This window comes from Equus przewalskii, chromosome 30 (assembly GCF_037783145.1).
Source record: "Equus przewalskii isolate Varuska chromosome 30, EquPr2, whole genome shotgun sequence".
Taxonomy (NCBI): Eukaryota; Metazoa; Chordata; class Mammalia; order Perissodactyla; family Equidae; genus Equus; species Equus przewalskii.
In genome coordinates this window covers 16,716,913-16,731,883 of record NC_091860.1, presented here as the reverse complement: position 1 = coordinate 16,731,883, position 14,971 = coordinate 16,716,913, and the positions used below count along the sequence as shown (strand labels likewise).

The 14,971-nt window shown below is 37.6% G+C and overlaps 1 protein-coding gene across 4 annotated transcripts in view; it reads left to right on the top strand.

The window, feature by feature from the left end:
- Positions 1–14,971, top strand: part of STAM (signal transducing adaptor molecule) — a 74,609-nt gene that overhangs the window by 45,773 nt on the left and 13,865 nt on the right. For all 4 annotated transcript variants that reach the window (XM_070601347.1, XM_070601349.1, XM_070601348.1 and 1 more), the window contains 4 exons: positions 4,083–4,173; positions 6,003–6,195; positions 7,421–7,515; positions 14,843–14,931. In XM_070601347.1, coding sequence (XP_070457448.1) covers positions 4,083–4,173; positions 6,003–6,195; positions 7,421–7,515; positions 14,843–14,931 — 468 coding nt within the window. The remainder of the gene's footprint in view (positions 1–4,082; positions 4,174–6,002; positions 6,196–7,420; positions 7,516–14,842; positions 14,932–14,971) is intronic.

Below are 14,971 nucleotides of genomic sequence, written 5' to 3'. Positions count from 1 at the left end.
GACTTCTCTTTTCCGAAAAAAATTATTTATATAATGAGATAAATATCTAATTTATGTCATATAGAAGAAATGCAAGGCTATCTCTTTTATTCTTTTTCTATTCTGGGTAACCTTTAGCATGCCCAACTCATCAAGGGGGCTTAAACTGTGTAGTAATTTCCCATACTGCCTTTCCCTACTGAATGGATCAGGGTGGAATATGATGAGTTGTGTGAAAGGACAAGCAGAAAACTCTCAGCTGTGGAGGACTCAAGTTCAGGGTTTTGACCGCTCCACGGAATCGTGTAGTGACTCATCCAGACTTATCTAGACTTTCTTCCAAGGTACTTCTAGTTTATCTGAGTACTCTTGACATGTGAAGACCCAGAAGTATATTTGGGAGGTGAAGGAAGGAAAGGATATTTTTCTTCTTAATTGATATCGTTTTACAATGATAAATTATGTCTTTGAGGGGCCGGCCCCATCCCCAAATGATTAAGTTCACATGCTCTGCTTCAGTGGCCCAGGGTGTGGATCCTGGGCACGGACATGGCACCACTCATTGGGCCATGTTGAGGTGGCGTCCCACATGCCACAACTAGAAGGACCCACAACTAGAATATACAACTATGTACTGGGGGATTTGGGGAGGAAAAAAAAATTATGTTTTTGAGAAGTATTCATTCATAATTGATAGCTGGCTTTTACTACTCTCAGAATAATTTCTAGAATCTGTATAATTAAGGAATAATTTTATGCAGAATGATCCAAGATATTTTATAATAATTTCCTTGACAACAGAAACAATGTTTAATTATCAGAGAACCAAAGAGTGTAGATGCTTAGTGGAATTGCAGTTTCTATACTCTGAGAACCTGTTCTAAAGCTTGTTACTTAAATTGTGGTTCGTTGACCATCATCACCACCACCTAAGAAGCTTGTTAGAAATGCAGCATCTCAGGTGCCACTCCAGACCTATGGATTCATCATCTCCATTTTAACAAGATCCTGGCTGATTCTGGATGCACATTAAAGTTTGAGAAGCACTGCTCTTGAGTACGGCTTTCAGTGCAAGTGAAAACTGCATTTCAGTCCACAAAGGGACTTATTCCTATAAGAGGAGGAAGAAGAATTAATGATCTGACACGTAGCTTTGTTCAATTAACCTAGAATCTCAGATAATTGTGGGAACAACTTTAGGGATTCTCTAATCTAATCCCCTCATTTTACAGATGAGGAAACTGAGGGACGCAGAATGGTTAAGTGACTTGCCCAGGGCCACAGCTAGTAGTGACAGAGCTGGAACTAGAACACAGGCCTGCTGACTCACAGTTCAGTGTTCTTTTCACTACATGATCCTGCTTCGTGTGATAGAGAGGTTAGTGGATATGTGTCTGTCCAGACTAGGCTTCCAAGGACAAGAAGTGGAGCCAACACTGGCAAGGGCATTTGTTGCTTGATTGGCATAGAAGTTATGTTACTGTCCTGTTCAAAAGATTTAGGACATAGATCAGCAATAGTAAAGTTGAGTTGCTTCTCTTCCTTTCAGCTAGATGTTGTAAAATATGTGATACCTAATTTTGTTATAGTTGCTATCTTTCAGCCACAAGAAATATATAAAACGCATGTAAAGTAAAATATGATGAGCTGGAATGGTGATTATTTTTATAGTAGTTTCTGAAAAGCTTATCATTGAAAACTGTGTTTGTAAAGAGCTTCAAGTTTAATGAAAAAAACGCATCATCTAGGATCAACTGCAGAAGTCCCTCTAGATTTTAAAGTCACTTAGTTGCTTTAGTCATTACTACATTTTCATCAGTCTAGGTCTTTGTTAGCATACTTAACAAAAGCCTCTGAAAATATAAGGATCTTTTAAGTATATTTTTTCATTCAAGTACGGAAGCAAATAATATAAAAATATGAAGAGAAGTCATACATTAGTCACCAACTTGTGCTGCTGTGCTTCCTTTGGTACTAACTTTAGACAGAGAGAGAAAAGTAACGTTAGCACTGCTGCTGTATTTGACTCGCTAATAAGGCAAGTGTCATTGCCACACTTGGAACCTGATAATAGAAAGAACTTTGAAAAGTGTGCAGTGCGGGAATGTAGGGCTGAATATAGCTTGTTTCTGTACTTCCTTCTTGACTGCTAGAGATTCCTTCACAGACCACAAAAGATCAATATGTCTATTTTGTGAAATTCAGCAAGTTATGAAGAAAATTTCATATGTAAAGAAAAAGGTTACCTCTGACCAAACATGCCTTCAATTTTCAGAGGTGCATGATGATTGAAACATTGTCTAAAGAAGATTACAACTAGAGGGGGATCAGTGTTGAGGGTGCTTAAAGATCTATTCCGTGAACTACAAACAGCTTTTCTCTAATCAGCTTTTCTAAAAATAAATGCCTTGTGCATTTGTTTGACAATTTAAAATATACTAAGTGAAGAATATAGAACTGTATTTTACTATGATGTTGAACATTTTGCCTTTAATTTGCTCAACAATCATTTTTTGATTGCTTGTAATATTTAGGCTCAAATACCCTCAAGGAGCATATAGTCTGGTTGTGGAGACAGACGTGTAAGCAGATAATTATAATAGAAGCTGAGATTTATTGCTTGCCTTTATGTGCCAGGCACTGTTCTAAGTGCTGAACATGTGGTAATTAGAATATTTTTTAGAATTATGGTTTTTTTTTACTGGTTGCTCTGGAATTACAGTATCCATTTGTAACTTTTCACTATCTGTTTTGAGTTAATGTTGTATTATTTCATGCCAGTGTAGAAAGCTTGCAGCTGTATGTGGTTTCTTGACTCCCTGCTTCAGCACCCTTTATGCTGTAGTTGTCACATGTATGACATACCTTACCTCTATATACATTGTAAATCCCAGGAGACAGTGTTATGCTTTTTGTTTTAAACCCTGAATGACCCCCTTCCTGTCTGACTTTGGAAGCTACATGTGTTAATTTAATCCTCTCGATATACTGTATGATGTGTAGGTGCTCTCATTCTCATTTGTAGATGAGGAACTTGAGGTGCAAAGAGGTTAACGTACCCAAGGTTATACATTAGAAAGTGGTGGATCTTGGATTTGAACCCATGTTTTCCTGACTCTGCAACTTGCATTCTTACCAACCCATTTCATAGAACCTTGTTTGAAAGTGTTAGGAGAGGAACACAGAAGAAGGAATGCTTAATTAAGGGATTTAGGAATGTTTCCTTGAGAAAATGGTGCTTTAGCTGTTTACTGACTAGTGAGTTGAAACTCAATAGGAAAAAATGTGGATGGAGCAAAAGGAGCCCGAGAGGAGGACATTATAAGTAGAAGCAAACGTGTGTCAGAGGTGGGAAAGTACCAGTATATATACATATGTGGTAACTGATAGAATGATTGAAAAATGAGGCTGGTTAGATAGGCTGGAGTCTGATTTGCCTTGATTGCCATGCGGAAACTAAGAGGCCTAGAAGCTTGTAATTCCGTAAGCGTGAATCAGTTTATGTATTTATTTACTTATATACTACCTTATTTACAAAATATGTTTAAGCTGGACAGTAATATATTGTCAGAGTTAATGACTTGTATTTTGGTTTACAAAATAGTCTAGTCTTATGAGCATTTATATTATTAGATATAAATCTAGGTTCCTAAAGATAACATCCTGACTTTTGATCTGCAAGGAAGCGATAAAGTATAACTCTTGAATAGATACTTTAAACTTTCAAAAACTATTTGTTTTTAAAATAGTCATCTCTTTCCCTCTCTCAACTCCTTTTCTGGTTTTAGAATTTTTCTAAAAGTTTTTAAATCTCCTCTGGTTTTTCTTCTCTTGTTTGCATCCTGTCTGCTTTTAGTTGAACTGCTTTTCACAAATCTGAGAGTGTGGTTAGGCTGCCTGCCCTGTCATGCAGTTACTCTCAGTCTGTCTTCTCCAGTTCTAACTCTTCTCCTCCTTTCAAAGTGGAGGCTGCTCCAGTTTGAATTTCTTTCTTTTTCCAAAGTCTGTGGTCGATTGATGAGAAAGTCTTGCAAGTTCTTAGATTAGGTTGGTAGGAAGATTGAGAACAACCCTCCGATGGTGTGTTCCTTTTTTTCTGTTAGGCTGCAGAACAAGCGAAAGCAAGCCCAGCTCTGGTAGCCAAGGATCCTGGTGCTGTGGCTAACAAAAAAGAAGAAGAAGATTTAGCAAAAGGTACGTTTTTAAGTCCCTGATGGTGAGAAGATAAAAGTCTGTTACTTAATATTTTTATCCTTGAGATATTTAAAAATAAAAGAATAGGACTTCATAGCTAAAGCTGAACTCTACTTCGTTCCCCTCCACAGTTTGATTTCTTTCCTCTCCTCTTCCAAGGCAGCTACTATCATATGTGTCCTTTCAGTCTATGGTTTTATAATATTTTTACTATACTATCTATACTGTATATCCATAAACAAAACCAAATACTTTTGTGTCCAACAGAGTCTTTTTTCGTAAATGGTATACTCCAGGTGCCATCTACAACTTGGTTTTTTTGCGCAGCAGTATGTTTGAGATCTATTGATAATGAGACACATAAATCAAGTTTATTTGTTTTAACTGCTGTATAATATTCCCATGCACTAATAATAAATATATGCTGTAATTTATCTATCCTCCCACTGATGGACATTGGGGTTTTCTAATTTTTTTTTTTACTTTAACAAGTATGCTGCATTGAGTATTGTTGTATGTGTTTTCTTGTATGTGTGTACGTATATATATATATGTGTGTGTGACTATTTTGTGTGACTAACAGTGGTATTGTTGACTCATGGGGTAGGTACCTCTTTAACTTTGCTAAATAGTTGTATTATTTCCTCTTCCATCAGCAATGTAGGAAAGCTCTTATTATTATTATTTTTAATCTCTAGACAACATTTGGTTATTTTCAGAGTTTATTTTTTTGTGAATCTGGTAGGTTCAAAATGATGTCCAATTATTTTAACTTTTCTTTCCTATATTACTAGTGAGGTTTAATCTGTTTTTGTACATTTATTAGCCGTTCTGATTGTCTTTCTTTTTCTACTGTCGTTTTTTTAAAGAAAAAATAATATATAGAAAGTCTTTATTTCGGATGTTAATCTTTTGCCTGTTATATCTCTTGTAGATATGTGCTTTTGGTTTTTGGCTTATACTTTAACTTTGATAATGGTGTATTTTATTAAACAGAAGTTTTACATTTTGATATCAAAATTTTTGCTTTTCTGTTATGAATTTTGCTTTTTTATGTCTTAAGATATTTTCCCCTATCCTTAGATGCTAAAAGATATTTTCCTGTATTTTCTTACGAGAGTTTTAAAGTTTTGTTTTCCCATTAGGTTTTATCGATCTGGAACAGAGGTGGAAAGGAAAAAGAGGTTACAAGTTGAGTTGAAAGCAGGGTAAATCAGTCTGTTAAGATTACATTGCCAAACCTGAGTGACACATGTGATGGCCTGCACTGGGGGAGGAGATAGAGGAGACATATTTGAAATCTGTTTTGGGGATTCTGTTAGGAGGCACTTTACTGTGGTTATTTCCACATTTCAGTTCTTTGAGTATGTAAGAGTTACCTTTGGAGCAATAAAATACAGATGCTGACTTTGAGGCTCTGATTTAGTAAGAGGCTGGAGATTCTTGACTTCCCAGATGATTTTGATGATTATTTTGCAAACTGAAGCTATAGAAATACATTGAAAATATGAAAGAAAATATAAAATATCTGCAGCTAAATTTTAAAAAATGGATCTAAGAGTTTATATCGTTTTATTATCTGGAATAATTTGTTGTATCCATTGAGTAAAAATAGTCGTCATGCTGTTCAGTTTTTGTGTTTATTTATTTTTTAAACTTTCAGTTGTGAATGAATGAAGAGAATTGATGAAATGGTTTTTGTTCAGTATAGGGTATGTCCTAGTCCAGCTATGCTGTTGAAAGAAGAACACCTTCAGATATCTTTTTCTACTCCTTTGGATTATTGGATATATTAACAGTTTTGTTCTTTTGAACCCATTATTTTCCAGCTATTGAGTTGTCCCTGAAGGAACAAAGGCAGCAGTCAACCACCGTGTCCAGCCTGTATCCGAGCACATCCAATCTCTTAACTAATCACCACCACGAAGGCCGAAAAGTTCGTGCCATATATGACTTTGAAGCTGCTGAAGATAATGAACTTACTTTTAAAGCTGGAGAAATTATTACCATTCTTGATGACAGGTGATGCTTACTATTAAATTAAACATTCTTATGAAAATATATAACTTACTACTTTTGTGTTTCATGTTATTCCTGTTGAATGCCTTTACCAAATGTAATAAAAAAAAATATTGGCACAGATATATTCTCTGTATTACACTTGGTTGCTTTGCTTGTGTCGTACTGTCTAGATTCTTATTTTGTAGTTTAATTCCTTTTTATCTATTATTTAGTTTTTATTTGTTTTGGAGGCCTAGTTTATTTATTTTTGGTTTCATCTAATAATGTATGTTGTTAAATTAGTAAAAAAGTTAAGATTTTAGAAAATATGCTGAATACGTCTGTGTATTTATGGAATTTGTAAGAAACACATAATATATTGAATTTACTTATTTACAGAGAATAGTATATCTGTGTGGAACAAATTCATTTTACATGGAATTATATACCTTTACCTAATCATAGGGGAGGTGATACAGTGCATTGGTTTTTTTTACTATGTAGCTTTATGTTTACTTGATAAAGAAGTACTGAAATTTGTAAGTGGTTTTAAAAAATAATTCAAATAGATTTAAGATTATTTCTATAGTATCTCAGTTATAGTCTAATATATTTTCTTGAGTGGAAGAAAATGCAGTAAAGTTTGAGTTGGTTAGTTGGAAATTGCACAAAACGTTGGTCATTCATTTAGGAAATGTTTATTGAGAGCTTGCTAGCTTTCCTTGTCCTAGGCACTGAGGATACAGTGGTGAACATGGGTGTACACCTGAGAGTGTGTTCCTTGTGAACGTTTTATGCTATAAATGGTGTCATCTGTAATATGTGTTCTCCTGTGGGGGGAAAATTTGCTGATATGTATGAGAAAGAGCACTGATTTAGGAATGGAGATGTGAATTAAGAGTCTACTATGTACTTATTACAAAGGATTCTTAGACTGGAGTCCATGGACCACCTGAGGTTGACTGTTTTTAAGTGTGGGGACCCCTTTTTCTGGGAGAGAGTTCAGAGCCGTATATTAGATCCTCAGAGTGTTCACCAGGCTTCCAAAAGATAAAGGACTCTGTGTTTAATAGCTTATCTTCTCCAAGGCCTCACCTCTTATTTGTAATAACAATACATTTTTTTCCTCCTTTATGGATCTGTTGTGGGATTCAAATCTGGTAATAATGTAAGTTAAACACTGTAAAAGGTAAAGATTTATAGAAATAATCTATTATAGGAAAGCGTTCTTTTTTGTTCCTCATAGTGATCCCAACTGGTGGAAAGGTGAAACCCATCAAGGCATGGGGTTATTTCCCTCTAATTTTGTGACTGCTGATCTCACTGCTGAACCAGAAATGAGTAAGTATTTTCTAATCTGTCAGTGGATGATAATCCATAATCCTCTTTTAATGAAAGTTGAGTAAATTCACCTTTCTGGAGCAGGGATTCTCAGATGTCAGTGCCTCCAAGGTAAAATTGCTGCTCTTTGGTCAGTAGATTATTTACCAGAAATCATCTAATTATCTAAGAATTGAAATCATCTGTCTACCAAGATTATTTTTAGACAGACTATGGACTTTTCTTTAAAAAAAGAGAGCGATATATATGTATGTGTATATGTGTATCATTGTAAAAATGCAGATTAAGAAGTGTTCTGGAGTTTATGCATTATATATTTTCATTATCATCGGTTGATTTCTTCAGTGATCAATGGTTGTTCAATAGCATGTTGTTTAGTCTCCACATATTTCTGACTTTCCCAGTTTTGTTCTTGTGATTGATTTCTAGCTTCATAGCATTGGTGTCAGAAAAGATGGTTGGGATGATTTCAATCTTCTTAAATTTATTGAGGCTTGCCTTGTTTCCCAACATATGGTCTATATTTGAGAATGATCCATGTGCACTTGAGAAGAATGTGTATTCTGCTGTTTTTGGATGGAATGCTCTCTGTATATCTATTAAGACCATCTGATCAAGTGTTTCATTTAAATCTACTATTTCCTTCTTGACTTTTTGTCTGGATGATCTGTCCATTGATGTAAGTGAGGTGTTGAGCTCCCCTACTATTATTGTGTTGCTGTTAATTTCTCCCTTTAGGTCTATTAATAATTGCTTTATGTACTTTGGTGCCCCTGTGTTACACACATATATTTTAATAAGTGTTATGTCCTCTTAGTGGAGTGTCCTTTTATCATTATATACTGCCCCTCTGTCCTTCATTGTCCTTTTTAACTTGAAGTCTGCTTTGTCTGATAGAAGTATGACAACACGTTCTTTCTTTTGTTGGCCATTAGCTTGGAGTATTGTCTTCCATCCCTTCACACTGAGCCTATGTTTGTCTTTGGAGCTGAGGTATGTTTCCTGGAGGCAGCATATTGTTGGGTCTTGTTTTTTAATCCATCCAGCTACTCTCTGTGTTTTGATCAGAGAATTCAATCCATTTACATTTAGAGTGATTATTGATATATGAGGGCTTAATGCTGCCATTTTATCTCTTGTTTTCTGGTTGTTCTATGTTTCCATTGTTTCTCTTCCTTTGTATTTCTGACTGCCATTTCATTTTGGTGCTTTTCTGAGGGGCATCCCTCAGTTTTCTCTCTTTTTGTGAATTGTGCCTCTGCTCTGACTTTTTGTTTAGTGATTACCATGAGGATTGTGTGAAAGATATTGGAGATGAGATAGTCCATTTCCTCATAGCGTCTCATCTCCGTTAACCTAAGCAGGGTCCTTCCCGTTCCTCTCCCCTTCTGAATGATTGCTGTTACAAATTGTTCTGTTTTTAATTTTGTGAGTTTGTAACTAAGTTGAAGTGTTTATCATTACTTTTGATGCTTTCTTTCCCTTTCTCTTTTAAGTTGTAATTGAGTCTTTGCCTCCCTGTTCTGGTAGAGAGCTGCAGGTTTCTGATCAAGTCTGTCTATTTATCTCTTTGCTCAGGCTTCATAGACTTTTGCCTTTTTGTTGCTGGGGTGAGGACATCTCTGTTTCTTGTAGGGGAGATCTGGTGGCGATGAACTCTCTCCGCTTTTGTTTATCTGGGAAAGCTTTTATTTCTCCATCGTATCTGAAGGAAAATTTTGCTGGATAGAATATTCTTGGCTGAAAGTTTTTGTCCTTCAGTATTTTGAATGTATCATTCCATTCTTTCCTAGCCTGTAGGGTTTCTGCCAAGAAATCCACTGAAAGCCTGATAGTGGTTCCTTTGTAGGTTATTTTCTTCTGCCTTGCTGCTCCTAATATTTTTTCTTTGTCATTAACTTTTGCCATTTTTACTGTTATATTCCTTGGAGAAAGTCTTTTAGCATTGGTGAAGTTGGGCATTCTGTTAGCTTCATTTACTTGTAAATCCGGAACCATCCCCAGGTTTGGGAAGTTCTCAGCAATTATTTCTTTGAATAAACCTCTCTGCTACTTTCTCCCCCCTTCTCCCTCTGGAATACCTGTAATCCTGATGTTGCTTTTCCTAATTAAGTTGGATATTTCTCAAAGAATTCCTTCATTTTTTAAAAATCTTAGTTCTGTCTCCTCCACCTGTAAAATTTCTACATTTTTATCCTCCAAAAGACTAATTCTTTCTTCCATAAGACCAGTTATATTTCTTAATGATTCTAGGTTATTTTTTATCTCATTAATTGTGTTTTTCATATCCAAAATTTTTGCTTGATTTTTTTTTTTTATAGTTTCAGTCTCTTTGGTGAAGAGATTCATTTTATTGCTGAGCTTCTTGGCTCGTCCTTCTGTGTTTTCTTGTAAGTCGTTGAGTTTCCTTATGACGGCTATTTTGAATTCTCTGTCATTTAGGTCGTAAATTTCTGTGTCTTCAGGGTTGGTTTTTGGAGAATTGTCGTTTTTGTTCTGGCCTGAATTGTTGCTGCAGTTTCTCATGGTGCTTGACGAGTTAATCTCTTGTCGGGGCATTTGTGGTATTCTTAGGACACAGATTCTACCTTTTACCCCTGGGGGAAGCAGGAACAGAGTTTCTGGCCCCACCCTGTCTGCTGGAAGCTGTAGGGTTTTGAGTGCTTGCCCCAGCCTGAGGTGCTTTCAGATGCTTGTGTTGACTGTCCTTGGTAGGTGGGGCTTCCTTTCTGGACTGAGCTAGGGCCACTCTTTGGTCTCTCAGGGGCACTATGGGCTCCCCCTCCCTGCCAGGAAAGTGATCACCAGCAGGCTCAAAGCTACCCCTGCCTCTTCCCACAGCCACCCAGGACATGTCCCTCTTGCGGGGCTCAGCAGCACTACGAGCACTTGTGCACAGTCCTGGGCTATGTTTGCCCCGGCTGTGGATCTGCTGCAGTCTCTGCTTGAGGTCCGTGGGGCTGCTGTGCTTGGCAGGCGGGGCCTCCACTCTGGGCTAGGGCCACTCCTTGGCACCTCAGCGGCACTATGGGCTCTCCCTCCCCACCAGGAAGGTGAACCAAGCCAGCTCAAAGCTGCTGTGCCTCTTCCCGCAGCTGCCCGGACACATTCCCTCTTTGGAGGCTCAGCTGCACTATGAGCGTGTGTGGGCCTGGGCTGTGTTTGCCCCAGCATGTAGATCTGCTGCCATCTCTGCTTGAGGTTTCAGACTGCTGTGCTTGGCAGGTGGGGCTTCCTTCCTGGGACCTGAGCTAGGGCTGTTCCTTGGCCACACAGGGGCACAGTGAGTTCCTATCCCTGTCAGGAAAGTGAACCAGGTGGGCTCAATGCTGCTGCTGCCTTTACCCACAGCTTCTTGGGACACGTTCCGTCTTTTGGGGCTCAGCAGCACTATGAGTGCTTGCTTGGGCCTGGGGTGTGCTTGCCCCAGTGTGTTGATCAGTTGCGGTCTCTGTTTACAGTCTGTGGGGCCGCTGTGTTTGGTAGGTGGGGCTTCCTCATCAGACTGAGCTAGGGCTGCTCCTTGGTGGCACAGGGATATGGTGGGCTCCCTCTCCTCGCTGGGAGAGCGATCATGAGCTCAGGCCAACGGGTACCACTTCCTATGGTCACCCTGGTGTGTGTTCCCACTTTTGGGGCACTTGCACCAGGCTGGAAAGCATTCATGTGCATGCATAGGGCTACCAGGGGAGAGCAGGGCAGGCTCACCTATCTCTGCCACTTCCTAGGCGCCAGTCCATCCACCCTCAGGTGTACCAGTTGTCTGTGTCTCTCAGGTGTCCTGTAGTGCTGGGTGGGCTTCCTCCATTGGTCAGTGAATGTCCATTTAGTTGTAGTTCAACAGGGGAAGAGACAAAGGGAACAGCTGACTCGGCCATGTTGCTGATGTCACTCCATCATCAGCTGATAAAAGTATAACAAATGAAGTGTAACCCCAAAGAGAATTTGTTTTTTTCTGCTTGAGGAAGATTGGCCCTGAGCTAACACCTGTGCCAATCTTCCTCTATTTTGTATATGGGATGCCTCCTCAGCCTGGCTGATGAGTGGAGTAGGTCCACACCTTGGATCTGAACCTGCGAACCCTGGGCCATGGAAGTAGAGCGTGTGAAACTTTAACCACTTGACCATGAGGCCAGCCCCTTGAAACCATTTCTTTAGTGTCTAGCCCCAAACTTGGAAGCATTGGCCTCTGAACAGCGTAATGGATTTCCTAAGTCCTCATGTAAGATATACAGAAGGTGTCGTAACTAAGCATATAAACGGTGTTTTGTTTGATTTCCAAACCTTTGCTGACCAGGAGAAATAAACTAGAGTGGGCCAAAGAGGGAAAGTGATATTACTGGCAGGCATACTGCTTGCAAGAGATGTAATTTCCAGGAGCTTATCAAAACATTTGTAGACAATTCACTATATTTATACGTAATAATGCATTTTAATGCATCTTCATAATGATGAACTTGAGTCATCAAGATTGTCATAATCTCCCTCTATTTAAGAAAACAGAACTATGTTCTAGTCTAGAAAGATTTCTATTAGCAATTGAAATGTTTAGAATTTTAAGAGTTTTTGTATATAAGTTGGTAAGCTACGGTTATCTGGCAAAATTTCTCATCTCATCTCGTCTTTCTATAACGTCAGGTAGAAGGAATCAAAGAAACTTATAAACCACAAGATGCTTAGATCTTTTTTAGTTTACAAGAATTTTAAGAAAAAGGTATTTGTGTTTTATATCTTTTTATTTTCAACAGCACCCAGTACTGAATATTATCCAGAATACAAACTACATAAATATTTATACAATAAATGTTATGTGTGTGTATGTTAATGATAAGATCCTCTTTTTTAAAAACAGAAGAAAATTCTCTTTCAAAAGAAGGCTTTAACAACAAACCAGACATTACAGATCTCTGCTAAAACAATGCCCTCTCATAGTTATTGCCTGGTTGTCTTGTGTCACTTTTATAGAGACAGATTCCTGATACCCGTTCGTTTAATAGAGTTCTTTTTTGTTAGAACTTAAAAAAAACATGTTATAGAAATTTGTTTACATGGCACTGCGTAGTGTGCCAACTTTTAACCTTGGCTGATGGTAGTGTTTCTTTGGGTTTTTTTGCGGGGGGAGTGTTGGATTTTTTTCCTGAATCAGCTGGTGGAAAGGAGAGAATTTTCTTGGACTTCTGTTGAAGATGAGACCCAAGATCTCATGTAGATCATGTAACCATCTCATCTTTTTTCTCATCATATAGCAATGCTCTGTAAATGAGTATTCTAGCTCTTCTCATGTGTTTCACCCTGTACCACCTAAAAGAGAAACAGGAGCGTCAGAGCTTATGTAACGGAGTTACAATTCTCAAGCTTGGAAGACAAGTGCTATCATGATCCTCATGGCATCATTCTTTAAGACGAAACAGAAGTCCACTTCACTCAGTGTGTGAAGTAGAAGTACCTGCCCTGCTTAGCTTGTTTTTGTTTTGTAGATGCAGTAAGATACTGTGAAAGCACTGTATCTTTTATATATATATATAAATAATATTTTATATGTGTATATACACACACACACATAGATGCATATATAGTATTAGTGTTAGTATTCTCTCTTTCTAATACTAATAGTATTAGTATTTCTCTATGAGAAGAAGCACTGCAAACTTGTGCATGGTCAGCTCTTAGGATGTGAAGTCTACCCTGTGTTCTCTTACGTGTAGCAGCCAATGCAGTCCCATCCTACATTTCTACTTGTTAAAAGCTCAAGGTATAAAACGCCAAAGTATCTATAGCAGGTGTCTCTTTTTCCCCCATGAGAAAATAAAATCAACTGAAACTTTTTGTATGTAGAATTTTGCTTTATGGTGACTTGAATGGGATAAATATGTTCCTTATGTTGGAAATTAAACTATTTCCATTTTATACAGAAGCACACAACACAGAATATGGAAGCAATAGGACTTCTTGTTCTCAGGGTAAAATCACAGGCCAGATTCTAGTAGTGTGGGCCAGTAGAGCTAGACAGAGTGGCTTTCAAATCCAGGCTCTGCTGTCTGTTAGTTTTCTCCCATGCAAGAGTTTATAATCTTTTTAAGCCACTGTTAACCTCCTTTATAAAATGGGCATATCTCGAGCCAGGCCCAGTGGCCTAGTGGTTAAGTTTGGCACGCTCTACTTTGGTGGCCTGGGTGCGGTTCCCAGGTGCAGACCTACGCCACTCATCAGTGGCCACACTGTGGCGCTGGCTCATATACAAAATAAAGGAAGATTGGCAACAGATGTTAGCTCAGGGTGACTCTTCCTCAGCCAAAAAAAAAAAAAAAAAGGGCATATCTTACAGGATTCTATTGAAGATTCATTAGGGGAAATGTGATATTCCATTAAGCAGATTTAATAGTTTAGTAAATGTTATTTCCCTTCCTTAATTCTGTCCCCTTCCCATCCCCCTTTCCATCTTTATTCTTAATATTTTTATGAATACTGATTGGCCACATTGATACAAGGATGAAGAATCCAGAAAGGAAATTCATTCCTTTAAAGCTCTGTGTGTCTCTCCATTATTATTTTGGAGAAGGTTAATTGCTATGTTAATCACAACCTTATATTTACTAGTTAATTTGAGTTACTAGTTATATAATTTGAGTTACTAGTTATATTGAATGTTTTTTAAAGATTGCTTTGTTGAGCAAGAGAAATATGTGCTTCTGGTCCGTGGTTGGCAGATCCCTTAATAACTGCTTTTTCATTGTGAAGAATAACGTAACTAAAAAGTAAAATTTTACAGTTTAGTGGAGAATTCAGATCCCTGACAAGGCTACTTGTAAAGTTCTCCACTGCCCTGGATGTTGTTCTGTTGATAAAAAGTTTGAGTGGTGTGCTGGAGACCATATAGCTAATTTTCTAATTCATTACGTTGTAATAGCACAGTCTATCAAACGAGACTTTTCTTTGAAAAAACTGGTAATTTAAAAAGGATTTATTTTCAATTGCAGAGTTCATTTATCGATTGTAAAACTTTGCTTTTTGTCCACTAATTTACTAAATTCTCACATATAGTAGGTGATTAATCTTTGTTTCAGAAATATGCCTCTCATTTTTAGTGAAATATCTTTTATGGGAAATGTAAAATCTTGAGAAGAGACACTTAAGAAATCTTGACAGAGTTCATAAAGTAATGTTCTGTCATTATTGCCTAAATCTGCACCTAATTATTCTTTACATAGAGTCTCTCAGCTTGAAGGGAATATAAGAAAAACCCAAATTTTCTCTTGAAACTTAAAGTGCTTTAAAATAGAATTTTAAATTTATTATAAGGAAAAGATAAATGTTACCTGTTTTACAGTTAAAACGGAGAAAAAGACGGTACAATTTAGCGATGATGTTCAGGTGGAAACAATAGAGCCCGAGCCGGAGCAAGCCTTTATTGATGAAGTAAGTGATTTCCTCCAAGAGAGCAGCTCCTGCTTGGCAT